General features: G+C 41.5%; 2 protein-coding genes, 1 long non-coding RNA gene and 3 other non-coding genes across 6 annotated transcripts in view; 2 read left to right on the top strand and 4 right to left on the bottom strand.

Moving 5' to 3' along the window:
• The first annotated feature begins 2,397 nt into the window (after positions 1-2,397).
• On the top strand, positions 2,398-14,592 carry LOC132874082 (CD226 antigen-like). The gene is made up of 5 exons (XM_060909973.1): positions 2,398-2,431; positions 8,417-8,476; positions 9,250-9,564; positions 9,664-9,966; positions 11,498-14,592. Exons 2-5 carry the CDS (start codon positions 8,440-8,442, stop codon positions 11,794-11,796), a joined length of 954 nt encoding a protein of 317 aa, XP_060765956.1. The 5' UTR covers positions 2,398-2,431; positions 8,417-8,439; the 3' UTR covers positions 11,797-14,592.
• Positions 14,593-18,733: 4,141 nt separating this feature from the next.
• On the bottom strand, positions 18,734-21,136 carry LOC132874325 (uncharacterized). The gene is made up of 7 exons (XR_009651647.1): positions 20,653-21,136; positions 20,106-20,234; positions 19,892-20,016; positions 19,616-19,687; positions 19,357-19,426; positions 19,105-19,164; positions 18,734-18,910 (listed from the first exon to the last, which is right to left on the bottom strand). It is a non-coding gene; the product is annotated as an uncharacterized LOC132874325 (long non-coding RNA).
• On the bottom strand, positions 18,973-19,064 carry LOC132874703 (small nucleolar SNORD12/SNORD106). The gene has a single exon (XR_009651702.1). It is a non-coding gene; the product is annotated as a small nucleolar SNORD12/SNORD106 (small nucleolar RNA).
• LOC132874701 (small nucleolar SNORD12/SNORD106) lies at positions 19,231-19,321 on the bottom strand. Its single transcript, XR_009651700.1, has one exon. It is a non-coding gene; the product is annotated as a small nucleolar SNORD12/SNORD106 (small nucleolar RNA).
• Positions 19,763-19,846, bottom strand: LOC132874702 (small nucleolar SNORD12/SNORD106). The gene has a single exon (XR_009651701.1). It is a non-coding gene; the product is annotated as a small nucleolar SNORD12/SNORD106 (small nucleolar RNA).
• Positions 20,752-22,666, top strand: part of bmp7a (bone morphogenetic protein 7a) — a 49,929-nt gene continuing 48,014 nt past the window's right edge. The window contains exon 1 of the mRNA XM_060910408.1: positions 20,752-20,936. The gene's annotated coding sequence lies outside the window, so the exon portion shown is untranslated. The remainder of the gene's footprint in view (positions 20,937-22,666) is intronic.

Raw genomic sequence — 22,666 nt, 5'->3', positions numbered from 1 at the left:
TGTCCGGGGTGTACCCCGCCTTTCGCCCATAGTCAGCTGGGATAGGCTCCAGCTTGCCTGCGACCCTGTAGAAGGATAAAGCGGCTAGAGATAATGAGATGAGATGAGATGAGGTGGTTCTCTAGGATAGAGATGATAGCCAGTTTTTTTCTTTTGCAGTGACACTGGAGCACTCATAGCCTATTCCCCACTGTAGAGACGAGTGAGGCCAGCTGGCCGCCATGTTACCACTCCCATCGCGTGTCTTTTGGATTGTGTTAAACCGTGGTTATCCGATCAAATTTACCCCAAGTATCTCCTGACTTTTTTCCCCCCCTTTAGTAAAGCCTAGCGCACCTTCCCGATTTCGTCGGGTGATCGGTTACGAGTGTACGGGCCCGATTTGATTGGTTCAAAATTCCCCGCACACATTTGCGAGACATTGTACACGTTCAGCCCAAATAGATGGTCACGTGTTCAAGATAACATGTGACAGTACAAAATATATCATACATACATAGAGAAGTATTAAATTTTGAATATTAGAATCAAAAAGGGATAATAATCCCAATTAGATAAATCAATAATAAGAATTGATTCTAATTTGGGTGGTGTAGTGGTTAGCGCTGTCGCCTCACAGCAAGAAGGTCCGGGTTCGAGCCCCGTGGCCGGCGAGGGCCTTTCTGTGCAGAGTTTGCATGTTCTCCCTGTGTCCACGTGGGTTTCCTCCGGGTGCTCCGGTTTCCCCCACAGTCCAAAGACATGCAGGTTAGGTTAACTGGTGACTCTAAATTGAGCGTAGGTGTGAATGTGAGTGTGAATGGTTGTCTGTGTCTATGTGTCAGCCCTGTGATGACCTGGCGACTTGTCCAGGGTGTACCCCGCCTTTCGCCCGTAGTCAGCTGGGATAGGCTCCAGCTTGCCTGCGACCCTGTAGAACAGGATAAAGCAGCTAGAGATAATGAGATGAGATTCTAATTTGTTCAATCGTTCAACTTTGTCTAGGATTCCGGACAAGCGATTTCTGTACCACTGACAATGCTATAATACTTTACCAGGTATTTTCAAAGCTGACACAATTACAGCCCTAGCCTCATTCCGCTTTTCCTGTTTTCTGTAATCAGGTGAACTAATGTCATAAAGACAGGTGGACGCTTCCCAAAGTGACAAGTTGTGCTTCCCGGTCTGCAGTCTACATGTGATCGATCCTGGCACTCCAATTGGCTGTTTAAAATTATCATAACCGATGAGATCGTAGTAACACCACAATACCGATTGTGTTGCGTACGATGAGATCGCGTTCAAAAATATCAAGACCAGTTTGATCTGAACTGAGAACCGATGAAATCGGCTATGAAGTGCCCCTGCACACATTTACGATTCGTAAGCGATTTAATCGGCCCGACAAAATCGTAAGCGAATCAGGAAGGTGCGCGGTGGGCTTTACCTCCTTATTTTCTCAACTCTACTCCCATTCCTTACATATCTTTGCAGCGCTCCCCTTCACTGTTTTTCTTTTTACTACGATAATTATTTCACTTTTTCTCTTTATACACTACTTTTGTTTCGTATATTTCTTCCATTTAAAAATTTGATTCTGTCCATAACCCTTGCTCTGACGATTTGTACAGTTCACTGCTGCACATGTAGGCATTTTTCTTCTAATTTTTCTCACCAACTACATAACTCGTCCAATTTTGTGTAGCTTCCGGTTGTCTTAACTATTCGCGATGGGAGTGGTAAGATGGCGGCCAGCTGGCTTCACTGTAACGAGTCTATGGGCTCCGGATTTTACATCCAGCTCATTGTTTGCCGAAAGTACTTTTTGCAAAAGAATCCTTTAAAAAAGACTCAATTTCTGCCCCAATTAGACCAGGGAGAACAGAATTAAGGAGTAAGTTGATGGAGGGGGTTATTCGAACGTGGCAATACGCCATTTGTATGCAATCCAACCGTCAGTCTGCTCACAAAGCATTATATCTGGGAATAGGTCTGAGCAAGTCGTATTGTCCCGTCTCAGATTGGGGCACTGTGCCTTAAATTCAAATTTACATCTGATTCATAAACATAGGGATGGATTATGCGATGTTTGCAAAGTTCCTGAGACAGTTTTCCACAGTTTATTAGAATGCAAGATGTATAGTGAGTACAGGCATACACTGATAACTGACCTATCCAGCTTGGGTGTTACCACTATTACCCTCCCTGCTCTGCTGCAAGTGAAAGATCCAAAAGTAACTTCATGCCTAATTAGAGTTTTAAAATCCTCTGGCCTTTTTGCCAGAATATGAGACTGATGGTCTAGTAGTGGACATAATTATCCTGTAGGTGGCGGTAATACACCGAGTAGTGTCTAATCCGCCATTTCACTTAGAAGAAGAAGACCGCAATGCATTATGGGATATTGCTTTGTGCCATAGTTGATTATGCGCTCTACCAGCAGGACGTATCGGTAAGTTGTCTGTACAAAAACTTTATCACTATTTGATTGATTTGAAAGCTGGAAACTGTACAGAAATCGACCGCGTTTCCGGGTTTATTTCTCTGCATTATAAAAGTTTCAAATGAGTATTTATAAAAAAAAAAAAAGTTTATTTTTAATTCTTTAATGCACAACCTGGGTTAAAAATCAAGTTTGTACAGCGTTTTTAGCAATAAACACTGTTCCAAAGCAGCTTTACAGACTCTGAATGAATGAAAGCAGTCGGTGACACTGCTAGCATCAGTCCTGACACTGTTAGCATCATGTTAGCTAGCTTCATCAGGGAGTCACTGGAGTCCTTTGATAAACAGCTGTGCCTCGTCAAAAGTTAGATGTCTGGAAAAGAAATAAAATGTTGTCAACTGGCTGATGACACGGCTATTTTTCTCAAGGATGAAATGCAGGTTAAACAAGTAATTAATTGTATCAAGGAATTTTCAAATATATCTGGTCTGCATTTAAATATTAAATGTGTTCTCTTGCCTTTAAAGGACAATTACCCTGTCACTGAGTTTGAAGCTATTCCCGTATCAGATAAGGTCACTTATTTGGGTATTGACATCTGCAAAGATCAGACAGAAAGGGCTAATTGCAATTTTCAACCTCTCATTCCTAAAATAAAAAAAAAAGGTTTAATCTCTGGTTAATGAGAGACCTTTCTATTAAAGGCCGTATACTACTTCCTAAAACAGGTTTGTCTCGTTTAGTTTATCCTGCTAGAGTTCTCGATACTCCAAAATCATTTATTAAAGAAGTAGACCCTTCTTTATTTAATTTTATCTGGAAAAATAAACCCCATTATCTTAATAGACAAATATTAAGTAACCCTTATGATCGTGGTGGACTAAATACAATAGATTTTCACTCCTCCAATATAGTTTTCAAAATAAATTGGATCAAAGATTATATAAAGAACAAGATATGGTACCTTATTCCAAATTTAATCTTCCCAAAAGTTGGTGGTCTAGAATTTCTTCTTCATTGTAACTTTCATGTCGATAAGGTCCCCATCAAATTGTCTAATTTTCATAAACAAATCCTCCTCTGTTGGCTTTTGATTTACAACTTTTCACCTCACAAACAGATCTGGAATAGCAACCTCGTCACTTTTAAAAAGAAATCTATATTCTTTGAAAACTGGGTTTGTAATAACATTTTGTTTATTTCTCAATTAATTAATAACCAAGGTTTTTTCCTTACATATACAGAGTTTCTAAATAAATTTGCTATCCCAATACAACCCAGAGAATACAGTATTGTATTTGATGCACTTCCTAATGGTTTTATGAGAATATTATCTCAATCTCCTTGTGAACAGTCTACTCCACACTTTTACAATAATATATTTCTTAATGGTGTAAACATTAGAGATAGGAAATGTAATAATAAGTGGCTAAGACAGATAATACAGACACCTGTTACTCCAAGGTGTAAAAGTTACTGGAATGGCCTTTTTGTGGACATTGATTGGGATAAGATTTGGGTTTGCTTAAGTGATTACATACTGAATAACAAAGTCAAAGAAGTTTCTTTTAAAATATTACATTTAATTTACCCCACAAACACACTATTGCAAAGATTTAAAACAGACCTTTCAGATTTATGTGTTTTCTGTGGTGCTATGTCTGAATCTATTTGTCATTTATTTTATGAAGGTTTTTTTGGGTCGAGGTTGAGCGTCTGTGTTGTGAGGTATGGTCTTGTAGTGTATCCTTTAGTAAAAAAGATGTTTTTCTTTGAAAGAAAAACATTTTGTGAACCATATTTTATATTGAATCTTTTTATTATTTTGGGTAAATATCATATTCATAGATGTAAATGGGGAGGAAGGAAACCCTCATTTGCTGCGTTTAAAAATGAGGTCAAATCATATATGAACTCTCTTGAAGGACTGAACAACCGCAAAGCCGAAAGGACAATTATTTTGATGGCAACTTATTTTCTTTCTTTTCTTAATTAATGACTCTACGTTTCTTTCTCTACCCCACCCTTCCAGTGTTTTTTATAATGTTTGGTTTTTCAATAAAGAGGAAAAAAAAAAGTCTGGCCAGGCAAGCTATCTACAGCTCTTCCAAGCTCCCGAAAAATCGGGAACCAATCAACTTTGAGCATCTCCAACGACCCTGGGTAGAGGCGTGTTCAAGGCACTGACGTAGTAGAACTGCGACCGGAAGCCATTGTTTACAGAATCTATGCCGGAAGCGCTTCATTCACGCTTCCGCATCTATTACGCATAGATGCTGTATTGAAAGCATTCAACGGGAAGTTCTCATTGAAAACGGAGCAAAGAGCAGCCCTGGAGGTATTTATTGAAAGGAAGGACGTTTTCGCCTTGCTCCCGACCGGCTTTGGTAAGAGTTTAATCTACCAGTTAGCCCCGTCGCGTCGCATACGTCAGAGAAAAGAGTGATGTGATTGGTTTAAGCTTCGTCACAGCCTTTTCTGGCTTCGACCAGTAGCAAACTGAGGCATTTCAGGGAGGCGGGTCAACCACGGGCTCTGGGAAACGGTTGGGCTTAATATCTTGGCCAGATCAATAGCTCGTAGAGCTTTGAAGTCGCGTTAGCCAGGCTACAGGCAAGCTATCTCCAGCTCTTCCAAGCTCCGGAAAAATCGGGAGCCAATCAACTTTGAGCATCTCCAACGGCCCTTGGTAGAGGCGTGTTCAAGGCAGTGACGTAGTAGAACTGCGACTGGAAGCCATTGATTGTTTACAGAATCGTGCTGTATTGAAAGCATTCAACGGGAAGTTCTCATTGAAAACGGAGCAAAGAGCAGCCCTGGAGGTATTTATTGAAAGGAAGGACGTTTTCGCCTTGCTCCCGACCGGCTTCGGTAAGAGTTTAATCTACCAGTTAGCCCCGCTAGTAGCCAAATCAATGGGGCTCAGCGAGAATCCTATCGTCGCGTCACATACGTCAGAGGAAAGCGTGATGTGATTGGTTTAAGCTTCGTCACAGCCTTTTCTGGCTTCGACCAGTAGCAAACTGAGGCATTTCAAGGAGGCGGGTCAACCACGGGCTCTGGGAAACGGTTGGGCTAAATATCTTGGCCAGACCAATAGCTCGTAGAGCTTTGATGTCGCGTTAGCCAGGCTAAATCCGCTTAGATTTCCTGCCCACAAGTAACTAGAGACATCGGAGAGCAAATAACAGATCCGTTTACATACTGATTGATATTTGTGTTAAACGAGGTCTTTTTTTCTCCCCCAATGTTTGTGTTGATTCCGTCAAAGTAACATGTCTGCGTGGTATGATGCAAACAAACTGGAATCTGTGGGCTGTCAAGATCACGTGTTCAAACCATCCAATAAAAATATCGATAGAAAACATCAGACATCCCGGAAGCGATCTCATTGGCTGCCGATCGCTAAGCGCACATGTTCACTTGTTTCCATAGCAACTGAGAAACTTTGAGGAATGGCCAATGCAAGGAAGATATCCAAAGCAACTTACAATTGAGAAAAACAATCAAGCTACAGGAGGGCAGGGAGGGTCAGGGTCTTTGACAAATGGACTATTGACAGTGACGGGGGGGATTACAGGTGAATTACAGCTACCTCATCAATATTCATTTGAAAGGGCAACTGGCTTTGGACAAAACAAAGGTAGTCTGAAGTTTCTACAATTAGTATTGAAACTACAGAACATTTCTGAATGCTGTTCTTACTTTTATGTAGCCAACACCTATGTTTACAAGGTTCAGACTTCAAAGGTCTTGTGCAGATATTAGGGTGCATCAGTTGCCCTCACTTTCATAAAATCTGATGCATTTTTGTTTGGGTGTTCCTTTTCACTAATAAAGACATCCTGTAAAATGTTTTGACCATATTCAAAAGTCTAATGGTGGCACCATGAGGTTCATTTTTTGCCAAAAAACGCTTATTTTATGTTTTCGCGTAAGGTTTGAATCACAATGTTGGACTCCATTTATCGATTTCTTGTGAGCCAGAGATCATGTTAAGAGCCTTTGCATTTAATAGGGGCTAGCATATGCATCGGCGGCAAGCTTAAAACCAGGGTTACAACATTGATAGATAATGCTAGTGACACCCTAAAATAAACCTCCAAATTTGTTTGTTTGTTTGTTTGTTTGTTTACATGTTCAAAATAAAGAGAAAAAAGAACCGCTCGACTAAGTAAAGAGAAACTGCATCTATCATTACTTTAAGGCATGAAGTGCATCTTAATAAAAATAAGGGGGGGGACATTTAATTGGAAGGTGTCCAAACTTTTGACTGGTACTGTATATTCTTGGGTTTTATGTGATGTCACATCCGCCTCATTAGTTATTCAAAACTTGAGCTGGTGGTCAACCAAAGCTCAGTAGACAGTGTTTGTATGGAGAAGGTGCATTGATCGGATGAAAAATGCCTTACTAAAACGCATTGTTTTCGGTTGTTCGACTCGATCAAACCGTGAAACTGATAAGTTTCTTCAGGGTTCCCTGTGAACTAATAAAAAAGGCTGAACGAACACAGGATTTCACAAAACGACATCGAGAAAGGTGACTTTTCAGTGAACCGCTCAATGAAATCGAAGGGAGCCGAGTCGAAGCGTGCTCGAGTTTGCAGTGATCACTTGGTGGAAGGTTTGTATTTCCCTCTCAGCTCTGGCGTTAGTGTTTTCCAAGTACTTTTCTTGCTGTGTGTTATTTTAGTGGGTCTATGACATTCCAATCAAGAAATATATTAAGGAGAAAACAAGCAGACCTACCGAAATTATTCTGCCTTGGACCTTCAGACTCCTCAATGCCGCACTAAACTCTTCCAAACAAGTTCCTTTAACCGGATTCCAAAATTGTGGCATGTTCTACTTCAGTCAGTCAGTTCATGAATTATGTTATGCAACATTACTACTTTGCTGTGGACGAGTATTTTGATAACGTCATCACATGGAAGTCTTTCTGCCCTAAGTGCTGCTCACCACGTGGTATTTTCTGTCACAAACTTTCTTGTTTCTAATTTAATTACTAGACTGTATGCAGTATACTTTGAAAAACAATGAACCTTCATGAACTACTAGGTTTTTTTTTTATAAATCCTTTTGTATACTACTGACATTATTTATAAGCTGCTATAAATGAAATACATTCATATAATTTTAGATATCAAACTATTTCTTATCGGCCTTTTGTGTATGTTAGTTAATATTATTAAACTGTTTAAACATGTATCATGATTTCATTTTTCTACCTATCTGAAATTATCATAATTCTAATGATATTGATTTACATGTTTTGTTTGTGTTTTATTTTGTTAGGGTGCACTTAATTTGGAGCCAAGCTCTGTTGTGCTAACCCTTTCCATGTTAACTTTATCCATAGGATGTGTGTGTGTATATATATATATATATATATATATATATATATATATATATATATATATATAAAATCTTTGTGAATGATTTACCTGAAAGATAAGAACCAACACAAGTGAGAATCAAAAGCCAACTGTTTGTTTGCACGTAGCAATCTTCTGAATATATCTGAAGTGAGCAGTGGCTTCTAGATTACGAGCGTACTCTGATAAATTATCGCTAGTTGTTTGCACTATGGCAGCCGTTTTGGTTTGCTAGACCACCAGCTGTTTTCCCGGAAGTGAAATCGCTAAGAAAAGTCATGTGACTGAAACTCAAGAATTGCTTTAACAAACTTACTCACTTAAAAACACTCTACGTCAAGAAACTAGCTATTTGATGCTAGGTATTTCGGTCATGTTCTTGCTGAAGAGTCGTCTTGAATGTACCAACGAACCAAACTGTAAGCATCGACGTATGTCTTTGATTAGTCTTTCTCGTATAAATGCTCTGAATTGTCCCTCGAAAGCTCTCTACACAGCTCTGGTGCTCCCTGATCTGTACTTTAGAGGTCATGGATGAAAAGTGTATTAAAATACTACTTTTGTTCTATTCCCTTTTATTACCTCGTGAAAGAACACTCATTTTATTATTGCAGGTTGATGGTATAAGATTTGAATCATGACTGATATGAAGGTGACCGCCTTCCTTCTGATGGGTAAGTCTCGGTGTTTTATATGGTATTACACGTCACTCACACTACCATACAGAGCCAGCCTATAATCCCTTCAGCCTTACTGGTTAAAGGAACAGTCCACCGTGCTTCCATAATGAAATATGCTCTTATCTGAATTGAGACGAGCTGCTCCGTACCTCTCCGAGCTTTGCGCGACCTCCCAGTCAGTCAGACGCACTGTCACTCCTGTTAGCAATGTAGCTAGGCTCAGTATGGCCAATGGTATTTTTTGGGGCTGTAGTTAGATGCGACCAAACTCTTCCGCGTTTTTCCTGTTTACATAGGTTTATATGACCAGTGACGTGAAACAAGTTCAGGTCATATAAACCTATGTAAACAGGAAAAACGCAGAAGAGTTTGGTCACATCTAACTACAGCCCCAAAAAATACCATTGGCCATACTGAGCCTAGCTACATTGCTAACAGGAGTGACAGTGCGTCTGACTGACTGGGAGGTCGCGCAAAGCTCGGAGAGGTACGGAGCAGCTCGTCTCAATTCAGATAAGAGCATATTTCATTATGGAAGCACGGTGGACTGTTCCTTTAATGTCCCTTTATAATATCGCCAATAAAAGATTTACTGCCTACTAAAACAGGAGGATTAATCTGAAAGCATGGTGGGCTTTTTTTTTTTGCCCAATGTTTCTAAAATCTCGTTTTGTTTTTTTTTTTCTGTAAAACATTTGATGTTTGGTAGATAATTTTACAAGAACAGTAAATTCTGAACGGTTCTGATTTTCTCCCTGCTCCATTAGTTTGTCTGTCAGAGGTGCAGTCCCTCCTTTCCCTCAATATCCCAGCCATAGTGAAGGAACCTGTGATTCTTCCGTGTACTTGCTCTGGGCAAAAAGTTGAGTGGACCATCTTCCATCCCATCAAAGATTCCATTGCTGCGTGTCAGGATCACGCCTGTCAGATTAAACCGCGTTTTCAGAAAAGATTTTCATTCTTGGACACTACCAGCACAGGAAATTTCTCCATGAACATCAGTTCAGCTTTCTACAATGATGCTGGGTTATACAGCTGCACCTGTTCTGGATCAGTTCACGATGTAAAACTGCAGGTTTATGGTAAGACTATAGAACAGGATTCCTACCAGATAGTTTGTGTAACGTGGAGCTTTAACACTAAAAATCTGATTAATTATGGAATTTCTTTGCCTCTGTTAGACCCTCGGATTGTGAAGGTTTTTCCGGGGGAGAACACCACCCTCCCGTGCCATGGAGACACTCGGCGTGATGTCGAAGATGTACTGTGGAAGAAAGATGGTGAAAAGGTGCTGCAGTACCATTCTGCAAGGACCAAAGAAGCCCCAGCAGGCAGGTTTACGATGTCGAACGAAAGCTTTCTGGATGGCGATCTCTCTCTCCACATCAGTTCAGTTCACCTGTCTGATGGTGGACTTTATCTGTGCCTTCTTCAGGGTGAATCTCGTGATGGAGACCCACGTGCTGTTCTTCTAAAGGTGGAAGGTAAGTTTATCCTTTAACTATTAGAAACTTCAGCTTCTTTATTCTCATTAGGAACTCATGCAGCCGGTCAGTGTAGTTAAGTACACGGTTCCACAATTTGTGTTTCTAACAGGGCTTTGAACCGGAATTTTTTTCCTGTTGGTTCGTTCCGAACAGAAACGGAATTTTAACGTTTCTGGTTTTGGGTTCCACCATTAAATAGACGTTCCCGAACCGGTTAGAACAAAAAAATTTCGTTCCCGGAACGGTTAATTACGTTCCCTGTCAGCTGTTTAACAAATGGCTATAAAATTATGTCTCTGTCTCATCCAGCTTAAGCCAAATGTAGGCTAATTCTATTACAACCTTCATTAAATAAGACAAGAAATAATTCAAAACAATTATTATTTCAAATGTTGGTGATTTGGATTCTCAGTATGTCTTCCCATCTACACAAACAGAAAAAGTGCCAAAAATGAAAGATAATTCGTTTAGTGTGTTACCAAAGGCTAGTCAGGCCCTATAGAGGGCTACCGCATGACGTCACCGTGCCGCAAGATTTTGTTAAGCGCCATATTGGAAGACCAAGTACACATCTATGCAAGTACATACATACATAAAACAAACTACAGCTGAAATGTAGCCAGGGCCGGTTCTGCCCCAATCTGGACCCGGGTGCAACATCGCGCAACCCCCCCCCCCCAAAAAAAAAAACACACACCAGTCTAAATCAGGACAACCATCACATAACTATAACTATAAACATTTTATATCAACTATTTTAACTAAATGGGCTATAATAAATAAGCCTGCAGGCAGCCATGGCGGGCTGCCTCAGAAAAGTAACCATTCAATGACACAACTGAAGGCCTGCAGCCACGGCGGGCTGCCTCAGAAAAGTAACCATTTATCCTACCTTAAAACTCGTTTTGCATTTTCTGCCTCCTTTTTTGTATTTTCGACCCTCCGTTTATTTTCTTTCCTTTTCTGAAAACCCGATTTGTGTCCAGACATTTTGTTCTGCTACCAACGAACTAACTCGTCAGGTCTCGTCTCTCGAGCCCGCGATGATTCCCGTGGGAAGGGCAACAACTGATATATTTTTACAAACAGCCAATAGGGAGGTTGCATCGTTCAGGCTCTTCTTTGCTCAGACACTCAGTAATACACTTACTCACTAGTAGTCCACCTTCCCGCTCTCTCCATTCAATCAGCGAACGTCACACAGGAAGTGAACCCCAGCGGGTCATAGAAACTTGCGCAGGAGAAGAATGACTATTTGTAGGCTACAGAAACTTTGAGGAACGAAATAAAAACCGGTATTAACCGGTTACCATTATTTTTAATAAGCGTTTCTGTTCCGGAACATAAAAAATAATAAAGTTTCTGGTTTCGTTTCTGTTCCATGTGAAATAGAAAAAGTTCCCGGTTTTCGTTTTCGTTCCTTGAACCGGTTCAAAGCCCTGGTTTCTAATGCAAATAAAACATTCTCAGTCTACAGACATTTCAGTTGAAATGATCTAAAGATGTTATTTTATATTATCCTCTTTAGAACGACAACCCACAACCTCCAACAACTGCACAGAACCGTCATTAGGAATAAGGCTAGGAATAACACTTGGACTGGTCCTCGTCGTCCTCCTGTTGATCATTGGAGTGATTTGTTTGAGAAATGGCACAGGATCTCAAAACATGGTCGATGCAAAGCTTCCTGTTCAAGAGAATGGCCACACGAGCCCAAAGGATTCTTCGACACTGCCGATCTTGGACGAGATTGGAGTGAACGCACAACTGCTTGTTGCTGACCGGTTTGTTCTAAAGGAACTAGAGAAGGTAGACACTGTTGCATAGCTCAATGTAGCCCTGTTGTCTTTACGGAGTAGGAAATGTCTGGGACTGGATGGCTATCTATGCAAATTTGATCAAAAATTCTGCCATAAACTAGTGCCGTCACTATTAGATATGTTTAATGAATCGTTCAACTCTGGTCGCCTTCGCCAAACTCTCAGGCAAGTTTCCATCTCCTTACTCTTGAAAAAAAGTAAAGATCCATTAGCTTGCACTTATTACCGCCCCGTACGTTTGTTGAACACTGATTTCAAATGATCAAAACTGTTGGCATTACGACTAGGATCCGCTCTCCCATTTATCGTCTCCACAGACGAGGCTGGCTTTATTTGAAACGGGCATTCTTTCTCTAACCTCAGGTGGCTGTTTAAAACGGTTTATAACGTCTTTTGATAGTCGAGTACAGCAGGTGCATGTGTTTTAAAAAGAAAAAACTAGATAAAATAACCATGTAGAAATATCTATTTATAGATTATTAGACTGAATTTATTGGAATCGGAGAAATTATCAAATGGCTTTGATTCTTCATTTCATTCTGAAGGGATTGCGTGTTTTTTAAATTGTATCATCATTGTGTGGTACACGTTAACCATCACAAATGTAAAATATTTTTGAGGCAATTTTCCAACAGTGCTGAACTCGCTCACTGTTTTTCATTCACAGTGATTGTCACCCTTATGTGCAACTTGTTTAATTTCTTTAAATTAACTTCAGGTTTCACTGGATTAATAAAGATGCAACTTTATTTCCTCCAGAAGCTTTGAATTTGGGTGAGTCTAACTCTTAAAACTGCAGATCAGGTAATGGGTTATAACACCACACGCACCATAATGGGGCATTGGATAGTTAGTTTGAGCTTTCCTGAAAAATTAATCATAATGATACCTGCTTTTTGATCTACTTTTATCACTTTCCTTGAACCAGTAAATACATAGTAATGAAAAATTAAGGACAAACGAAAAATCTTGCTGCTTGTCTGACTGGGCAGGTGGATAAAGTTAATGTCGAGCCCTGTAAACTCTAAAGACCCTCTGGCAGGAGGATCTAAGGCAGGTAATTTCAGAAGAGGTTTGGTCGGAGGTTTTAAAACGTGTCCGTGAATCTTCTATCCATGTAAAACGTTGTACATCGCATCTATTATTCAAAGGCTCAGCTGTCAAAGATCGATGAGATGTTTCCCCAGCGTGTAGTGTGTCAATAATCTCCTGCAAGTGTCATACACATGCTCTGGCTTTGCTCATCCCTTTTAATCTAACTACTGGACAGATATTTGACACCTTATCAGAGTAAATGGAGGGAAAGTAGAGCCAAATCCTCTGGGGGCACTGTTTAGGGTCTTTCCCTCATTGCTTTCCCTTTCCACATTTAAAAATGATGCCCTAGCCTTTGCCACTCTACTTGTTAGGAGACTAAGTGGAAATTAACATCTCTCTCTCATACCCAGTGGATAAGAGACACCCCTTTATTTTATTAGATTGGAAAAGATCAGACTTTCGTTAAGAAGCTCCACCAGTACATTTGGGAAATATGGGGCTCTTTTTTTCCTTCCCTAAGTTAGTCAAGAGGAGGAATTTCCCAGAACCTTGTGTGGTTCATGTCGACTTTTTTATATATATAAATATAAAAAGCACAACACATGAATGTTTTAATCACTATTTTAATCACTATTTTTCTTATATTAACACTGTTGTAGACGATAAGTAATAAAACACTTTGTACAAATTATTTATATTGTACTATATTTAGAATTATTGTATTTTCTGGAGTTCTGGAGTTCACAACTTTATTCATCACACACTTGTGAAATTCCTCTGCATTTAACCCATCTGAAGCAGTGAACACATGCAGTAGGCAGCCATGCTAACAGTGCCTGGGGAGCAGTTGGGAGTCTCACTCAAGGCCGTCCCATATTAACCTCACCGCATGTCTTTGGACTGCAGGGGAGAACATGCAAACTCCCAGAACCTTCTTACTGTGAGGTGACCGTGCTCACCACTATTTGCTTTTGTTTTATTAGGGTTCTGTCAGTTCCATCCAGTTCCTGTGTGGGTGTGGTTTTTTTTTTTTTTTAATTAATGCTGTTGTCTTATGCCTTTTGTAAAGCCCAAGAACCAAAGTTCCAGAACAAAATAACTACTTGAAGTTTTCTTAGAAGGGAAGCAAAAGTTTGATATTCAGGATCTAAATTTTATGGTGCTAATTTATGAAATCTATCAAATGCTGAGAATTTCAATTAAGCTGTAGGAGCAACATTGTCTTCACATTCTCACTGTGTAGTTCTGCTGAACTGAGGTTCTTGCTTTCAGTCACTTGTGTAGTTAATTTCACATTAAGCCAATAATTAATTATTTGACAAAGTTGACTTGAAGTCAGACTTTGAAAGTGCCTATTTCACCTGCAGTATGAAGCACCATGCTTGTTTCATTTTAACTTGTGTTGCTGTCTTTGAATGTCTGCCTGTTTTTAATGTAATCCCTTATTTTAAAATTAGTTCTTGTTAAGACATGGGTAAAGGGGATATATTGATACTATTTTATTATAAAAGTAAATTGACTTTTGCCTAAAACATTGTTTGCAGTTTACAGGGATGAGAATGGGACATTTAAAAAAAAAAAAAACCTCTGAAATGTCTGCCAACTTTCCCTACACACACACATGAATGTTTTCAAATTCAGTGATGGTTTAAAACGCTTATAAACTTGCTTTTATAACATTTAATAATCCCTAGTACTTAATCACTATTTTTCTTATATTAACACTGTTGTAGACGATAAGTAATAAAACACTTTGTACAAATTATTTATCTCGTCTCGTCTCGTCTCGTCTTCTTCCGCTTATCCAGGACCGGGTCGCGGAGGCAGCAGTCTAAGCATGGAAGCCCAAACTTCCCTTTCCCCAGACACCTCGGCCAGCTCCTCGGGAAGAACACCGAGGCGTTCCCAGGCCAGCCGAGAGACATAGTCCCTCCAGCGTGTCCTGGGTCTTCCCCGGGGCCTCCTCCCGGGGGGACATGCCTGGAACACCTCCCCAGGGAGGCGTCCAGGAGGCATCCGAAAAAGATGCCCGAGCCACCTCAGCTGGTTCCTCTCGATGTGGAGGAGCAGCGGCTCTACTCCGAGCTCCTCCCGAGTGACTGTGCTTCTCACCCTATCTCTAAGGGAGCGCCCAGCCACCCTGCGAAGGAAACTCATTTCAGCCGCTTGTATCCGCGATCTTGTTCTTTCTGTCATTACCCAAAGCTCATGACCATAGGTGAGAGTCGGAACGTAGATCGACCGGTAAATTGAGAGCTTCGCCTTTTGGCTCAGCTCCTTCTTCACCACGACGGACCGGTAAAGCGACCGCATCACTGCGGAGGCTGCACCGATCCGCCTGTCGATCTCACGCTCCATCCTTCCCTCACTCGTGAACAAGATCCCGAGATACTTAAACTCCTCCACTTGAGGCAGGACTTCTCCACCAACCTGGAGAGGGCAAGCCACCCTTTTCCGGTCGAGAACCATGGCCTCGGACTTGGAGGTGCTGATTCTCATCCCAGCCGCTTCACACTCGACTGCAAACCGCCCCAGTGCATGCTGAAGGTCCTGGTTTGAAGAAGCCAACAGGACAACATCATCCACAAAAAGCAGAGATGAAATCCTGTGGTTCCCAAACAGGATTCCTTCCGGCCCCTGGCTGCGCCTAGAAATTCTGTCCATAAAAATTATGAACAGAACCGGTGACAAAGGGCAGCCCTGACGGAGTCCAACATGCACTGGGAACAGGTCTGACTTACTGCCGGCAATGCGAACCAGACTCCTGCTCCGTTCGTACAGGGACCGGACAGCCCTTAGCAAAGAGCCCCGAACCCCATACTCCCGAAGCACCCCCCACAGAATACCACGGGGGACACGGTCGAATGCCTTCTCCAGATCCACAAAGCACATGTGGACTGGTTGGGCAAACTCCCATGAACCCTCGAGCACCCTATGAAGGGTATAGAGCTGGTCCAGTGTTCCGCGACCAGGACGAAAACCGCATTGTTCCTCCTGGATCCGAGGTTCGACTATCGGTCGAATTCTCCTCTCCAGTACCCTGGAGTAAACTTTCCCTGGGAGGCTGAGAAGTGTGATTCCCCTATAATTGGAGCACACTCTCCGGTCCCCTTTCTTAAAAAGAGGGACCACCACCCCAGTCTGCCACTCCAGAGGCACTGTCCCCGACCGCCACGCGATGTTGCAGAGGCGTGTCAACCAAGACAGCCCCACAACATCCAGAGACTTGAGATACTCAGGGCGGATCTCATCCACCCCCGGTGCCCTGCCACCGAGGAGCTTGCAAACCACCTCAGTGACTTCGGCTTGGGTAATGGACGAGTCCACCTCTGAGTCATCAGCCTCAGTCTCCTCAGTGGAAGACATGACGGTGGGATTGAGGAGATCCTCAAAGTATTCCTTCCACCGCCCGACAATGTCCCCAGTCGAGGTCAACAGCTCCCCACCCGCACTGTAAACAGTGTTGGCAGAGTACTGCTTCCCCCTCCTGAGGCGCCGGACGGTTTGCCAGAATTTCTTCGAGGCCGACCGATAGTCCTTCTCCATGGCCTCCCCGAACTCCTCCCAGTTCCGAGTTTTTGCCTCCGCAACTGCCCGAGCTGCAGCACGCCTGGCCTGCCGATACCCGTCGGCTGCCTCAGGAGTCCCGGAGGTCCAAATTATTTATATTGTACTATATTTAGAATTATTGTATTTTCTGGAGTTCTTTTTGAGTTTTGAAATATTTAACATTATATATTATTATATGCGTTTCACTCCTGAGCGCTTGACCTCTAACACATACGCGCGCGCCTCGTGGGCGTGTCCCCAGCGCTGCAGTACCGTCTTGAAACACATTTGTGCGATCCAGCACTTTTTATCGCAAACGATTCTCCTCCTTATTTTGGGGGTATTTGTCATCCCCCAGCCACTTGTCATTAAACAGACATCTTACCATAATTAATTATCAACGCTTTCTAGCGCCCGCGTAGCTACCTGCGCATGATGGAGCAGCATGAAGAGCGGTTGATTGAGGAAGTACGTACATCTATACGACTCCAGTTCTAGTCATTATAAGTAACCGGAGGATAAACACTCCACTAACCACACCCACCAACTACTCCTAGCGACTTCGCGCCCCCTTGCGTTGTGGCGGTGAATAACATCGCGCACGCCTATTACTCCCCACTCAACGATAAATTACAACTGTCTGCGAAAGCCTTGTCGCAAGAGCATGCAGAGGCCTTCACTCTTCACAACCACACCGCCTCCAGCAGCCTCTTAACGTCAGCTCTTGATCTACGGAACGCACAGAACCAATGCTGCCCCCAAAAGGTGCGCGGGTCACTTTTAAAATTACAGTTAAAGTAGAGTAGAGTGGGGAAAAAGCCCCCCTTAAGGAAAATTTAAGTTTTTCTCCAAGTTGAAATGAACCATGTGTTTAGTTTTAATCATAGTTTTTGACAACAGTGACATGAACAATAATGCCACCTAAAGTTAATACTTAAATTTTTTTTTAAACAAAAACAAACATTGTGCCAAGGGGGCCTTTTACCCCCCCAGTGGGGCAAAAGGCCCCCCTCACTCAAAAAAAGCTGCTCGGATAGCAAGTGTTTACTTAAGCCTATAATGTGAAAGAAACAAGAAAATATCCCTGAATTAAGGAATAGATGCATTATTTTATTTTGCATTTTAATTTCCATTTCAATTAGTTCAAATTACTTGCTTTACTCAACCAGGTAAGCGAGATGTTATTAAAAACTATGTATCTGCTATTCAGAAATGTATGAAATACAGTAATTATGATAAAAGGAAACGATGCCCCCTGGGGCCCATTTACCCCACAGACTACACTTTTACAAAAAAGGGTCTTACTTTCAAAATGTGATTCAACTTTTTATACCTAATGTATTTTTTTTTAACGCACTGACTTGTCTACTCATACCACATACACAGCTGTGATATTTGACGAAATAGCTATCTAAATACAGTTTTACTGATATCTGAAAATTATCACTTACCATGAAATTTGATTTCTTTCTGCTGCATTGCTGATATGCGACCCATCTTGTGGTTATTTTGGGTAAAACAGGCCAGGGGCATAATTACCCCAAACTGGATGGGGACATTTCACTCGTTCAGGCCAATATTAAATTTAATACCTCCCTTTCGAAAATTCCAGTCATTCCAAACAATAAGACGTTTTTAGGCCTTGAAAACTAAAAGTTGTATTTAAGACTTAAGGACCTGCGGGAACCCGGGCCTCGCCTTGCACCGACCCCCCCGAAATTCTCAACAGATTTACACGTTTCACAAAAATGACATTTTCAGCGGGAAAAACTCGGAATTCTGCAGAAAATTCTCATCCCTGATATGTACAATTTATCACCAAAAAAAAAACCACACGAAACCCTATGTAGTAACTCCTGGAAATTACTTTAACTCCAGACTCTCACAATCAGATCCTGGTTTTAGCAAAGCTATTGGCCAAGCTTTCACCCAGAAACAGGAGAAATTACCCAATTCAAGGGGCTAATCCTGTTCATCTTCATAGCAGCTTATATTTCTATATAACAAAGACTGTGGTTCCTGGTATCTCTCCCCTTCTTTAGGTTTCTGTCTCTGGTCTTAAGTGCATATAATGTATTCTTCAGTAAATATTTTCCTAGTTATAGTATGAAATTGTACAATGAAATTCTGCATGCCATGTGACCAAAAAAACTTTTTCTGCTAGCCCCATGATCACCGCACTTTGCCTGGTTATTACATGGACATTTGACTAGTCAATTCATCAAATATTTAAGCTCTTTGAGGAGTGTCCTCACTTCAACACACCCAACCCATACCAAGAAAGTGACAGTACCCCTACTGCAAGCATGTTAGAAACAACCTCCAAACGTACACCAGAATTAACACCTACAGCATGATCAATCTGTGCTGTACTTTTATTTGAATTGTTTATTCAAGTTAAATGTCACTCAGCAAAACATATCCCCCATTAATCTGAAGACAACTTGAGCAGTCAGCTTCTCAACTTGAAGGCTCCAGTTTAGTTTGGGGACATACTGGACCCCTGAGGCATTCCACAGCAATCCATGATGACCCTGAAATGAAGAAAAGACATTAGAACTCCGCTCTAGCCCTTGTTAGTCAGAATAATCCTCACTTCAGTGCATCAGAAGCATTTGGCTTAAATTCACAGGCAGTCACCATGGTCGATCTGCCGGGGAAAAAACTGGTCATCATGAAAGCACACACAGGCACAAGAGTAAACTGCCTAGAAGGCTCAGACATGTACCTTGTAGAGGTCCATGGGACAGGAATCCATTTAAGATTCCTCATGCCGTGGTTTTCTAATCTAGAAAGATTGGAGAAGATTGTTTTAGGCAAATAGCTGCATGTAATTTTCCAATTGCACATTCCAAAAGGTGCATCAGAAATTTTGGCTTAAAATATAGAGCAGTCAACAGTGTCGATCTGCTGGGGAAAAAAGCTAAGTCATCCTTTACACCATTACAGCCTAATTCAGGACTGTAAATATGACACTAACCTCTTTTACAACCTTGGAAAGCCAAGTGGTGGGGGGAAAAAAAAAAAAGTCACTCCATGGGCCAGAGGATCTAGAAGTAATAAAGAGGAAAACAGATGTTGAGAGCATGTTCTTGGAAGTCAGTTAAGCTTGTTCATACACGGATAATGGCGCAGATAGTTTGGCTGAGTTTTGGAAAAGAGTCAAAAGTTGATCTGTAGGAGAATGAAGCTTAATCATTAATAGTCTAAAGCAGCACTGCAAGATCCTTAAAACGTACCAGTTTTATATCTCTGAAAGAAACCCCAGTCCTGGAACTGTTCATCCAGATATCTGCTGGACCCCCCAGGTTCTAGAGGGAGTTAGAAAGTAAAAAACGTTTGACATTTCCAGAGGGCAGTTAAACGTGCATTTATACACACTGATAACGGCTCAGAAAATTTGGCTTAATTTTGGAAAGTAGTCAACAGAGTCGATCTGCTGGGGAAAAAAGTTCAGTCATCAAAGCCATGGGTGGTGAAAATCCAAAACACAGGAGTTCAGTAAGGAATCTCACCGCAACACACGTTCTCGAAGACCACGATCAGACATGGCTCCTTTTCATGTAATGGAATAAAGGGTTACAGTGCCCATCTGCACAAGTGTCACCCAAGTCACCTCACCACTATTGGTGGAGCACATCTGAAACAAAAAGGTGCCAAAATAATAAATTGAGCTTGTAAGTCACTAGGAAAAAAAATCCCTACATTTTATTACATTATAATACCTACAATTTCCTATTGGGGTGAACAGGACTCGTCTTATCTACAGCCAAGTGGAATACATAACCACGTGAACCGGAAGCAGGGCTCTTGGGCTGCATTCTCCTTTCCGTGAAGCCAGTAGGAACCACGTGGTGCCTAAAAAATTTAAGCAGATCACGAGAATCAAAAAACACTTCAACATCTTGAGCTTATAGCTATTTATATCAGCCACAGATATAATATTTTACACTTGTGCCAGTTGGAAGTCAAGCTATATTAAGTGTAAATCAGAAACGAGAAGGGGAAATCCCTGCTTGGGATACATTTTTAAAACAATACAACTTTATACAAAAAAAAATAGATCTTTTCTACATAATATTTTCAATGGAAAAAACCACGTGGTCAACAGCTCAGATAATGTGTTTTTCTATCAGACACGCTTTAAACCATCAAAAACTACACAATGCTGATTAGATATCTATACACTCATTAATTATACCCAAATATACTGAATAAGTTGTATATCTGACTATTTAGTTAAGAGAGGAGAAAAAGAGACTCAAACAAAGCTCACCTCAGCAGCACTGCTCTCTGACTGGGACAACCACGAGGGCGCAGGCTTCTTTTAAAGCGTGCAGTGCGCATGCGCCGTTTGTAAGCCCGTAGTACGCATGCGCCGTGTGTGTGAGACGCCCTGTTTTCCGCTATTTTGTAGTAAAAGTTTGTTTTTGTGAATTTCACACCACAGAACAGATAAAACCAAAGAAAATTACCCTCAACTTGGAATCTAGGAACGTCTTCTCAACCCTGAATTCAGCTCGTGACGTCATATCAACATGGCTTCTCACACCGTCAACAGTAAATAAAGTACCACTTCTCTACTTTTCAGTCAGGTTATGATACTCCTAGTATTTACTTTAGGTTCAGAAACAGACACACTATTTGGTTAAATTTACAGTATTAGTCATACAGTTTGTATGTTCTGAGAAGTAAATACATCACGAATGTTAGCTAGCTAGCTTGTTGCGTTTTCGGACCGAATGTTTATCCAACTTTGCAGCCCGAACGAGTGATGTGTCGTTTACGAATGAGTCGGTTCTTTTAGGTGACCGTTGAAAGCGTATTTGTTGATTTAACATTTGTTGAAATATGAGATGTAAAATTAAACAATATGTTGTTTTGACATTTTTAGATTTTACAGTAAGACAGTTTTAGCCATGGTTAGGCAAAAGAAAACGAATCACTCTGCCAGATTTATTAAAAATGGCAATGAGTCATTTTGTGTGATGAAAGAGTCGACTCCTTATAAAAAGAGATGAGTCAAATGATCTGACTCACTGAAAAGAATTGGTGAGATTCCAAGGCAGGGAATGATCCGATCCAATATCTGCTCTCTACCGTTATAAATATACATTTGTAGTCATAAATGTAATTAGTATATTACTGCACAATAGTCTTGCACGCATACAACTTGTATAACATATACATAAAAAGGACATTCTTCATTCATACTAAATACATAAAAAAGGAAAAGATGTTCTGTGTTACCACTAGGTGGCAGTGTAGACTAGGTTGAGATTTTTAGGAATAAATATACTGAAGAAGAAACCTTTATTTATCACATGCACACTTCAAACACAGTGAAATTCATCCTCTGCATTTAACCCATCTGAAGCAGTGGGCAGCCACACTAGAGCGCCCGGGGAGCAGTCAGGGGTTCGGCACCTTGCTCAAGGGCACTTCAGCCCAAGGCCACACCACGTTAACCTAACCGCATGTCTTTGGACTGTGGGGGAAACCGGAGCACCCGGAGGAAACCCACGCAGACATGGGGAGAACATGCAAACTCCGCACAGAAAGGCCCTCGCCGGCCGCTGGGTTCGAACCCAGAACCTTCTTGCTGTGAGGCGACCATGCTAACCACTACACCACCATGCCGTTAATCACATTTAAACGCACAGTACACAGACTTCAGTGCACAAACGGAACAGTGTAGTCAATACTGTTCACAACAGTGCAATAATAATAATAATAATAATAATAAATAGAAAACTCAGAAATTATACTATTTCTAAAGTTCTTCTTCTGGTTGCTCCCGATTAGGGGTCGCCACAGCGGATCTTTCGTCTCCATTGCTCCCTGTCTTCCGCATCCTTCTCTACCACACCTGCCACTTTCATGCCCTCTCTCACCACATCCATATGTATCTCCTCTTTGGCCTTCCTCGTTTTCCTGTTCCTGGCAGCGCCATTCTCAACATTCTCCTTCCAACACGCTCTGCATCTCTTCTCAGGATGTGCCCGGACCATCTCAGTCTCATCTCTCTTAGCTTAATTCCCAAGCTCTCTACATGTGCTGTCCCTCTGATGTGCTCGTTCCTTATCCTGTCCAACCTTGTCAGTCCCATCGCAATCCTCAACTCCGCCACCTCCAACTTTGCCTCCTGTCTCTTCGTTAAGGTTACGGTCTCCAATCCATACATCACAGCTGGTCTCACTGCTGTCTTATACACTTTTGCTGGGACTTTCTGATCACAAATGACTCCTGAAATCTTTCTCCAACTGCTCCACCCTGCCTGCACTCTCTCT

This window comes from Neoarius graeffei, chromosome 26, assembly GCF_027579695.1.
Source record: "Neoarius graeffei isolate fNeoGra1 chromosome 26, fNeoGra1.pri, whole genome shotgun sequence".
Classification (NCBI taxonomy): domain Eukaryota; kingdom Metazoa; phylum Chordata; class Actinopteri; order Siluriformes; family Ariidae; genus Neoarius; species Neoarius graeffei.
The sequence above is the reverse complement of the archived record's forward strand: the minus strand, read 5'-3'. Positions and strand labels throughout refer to the sequence as shown.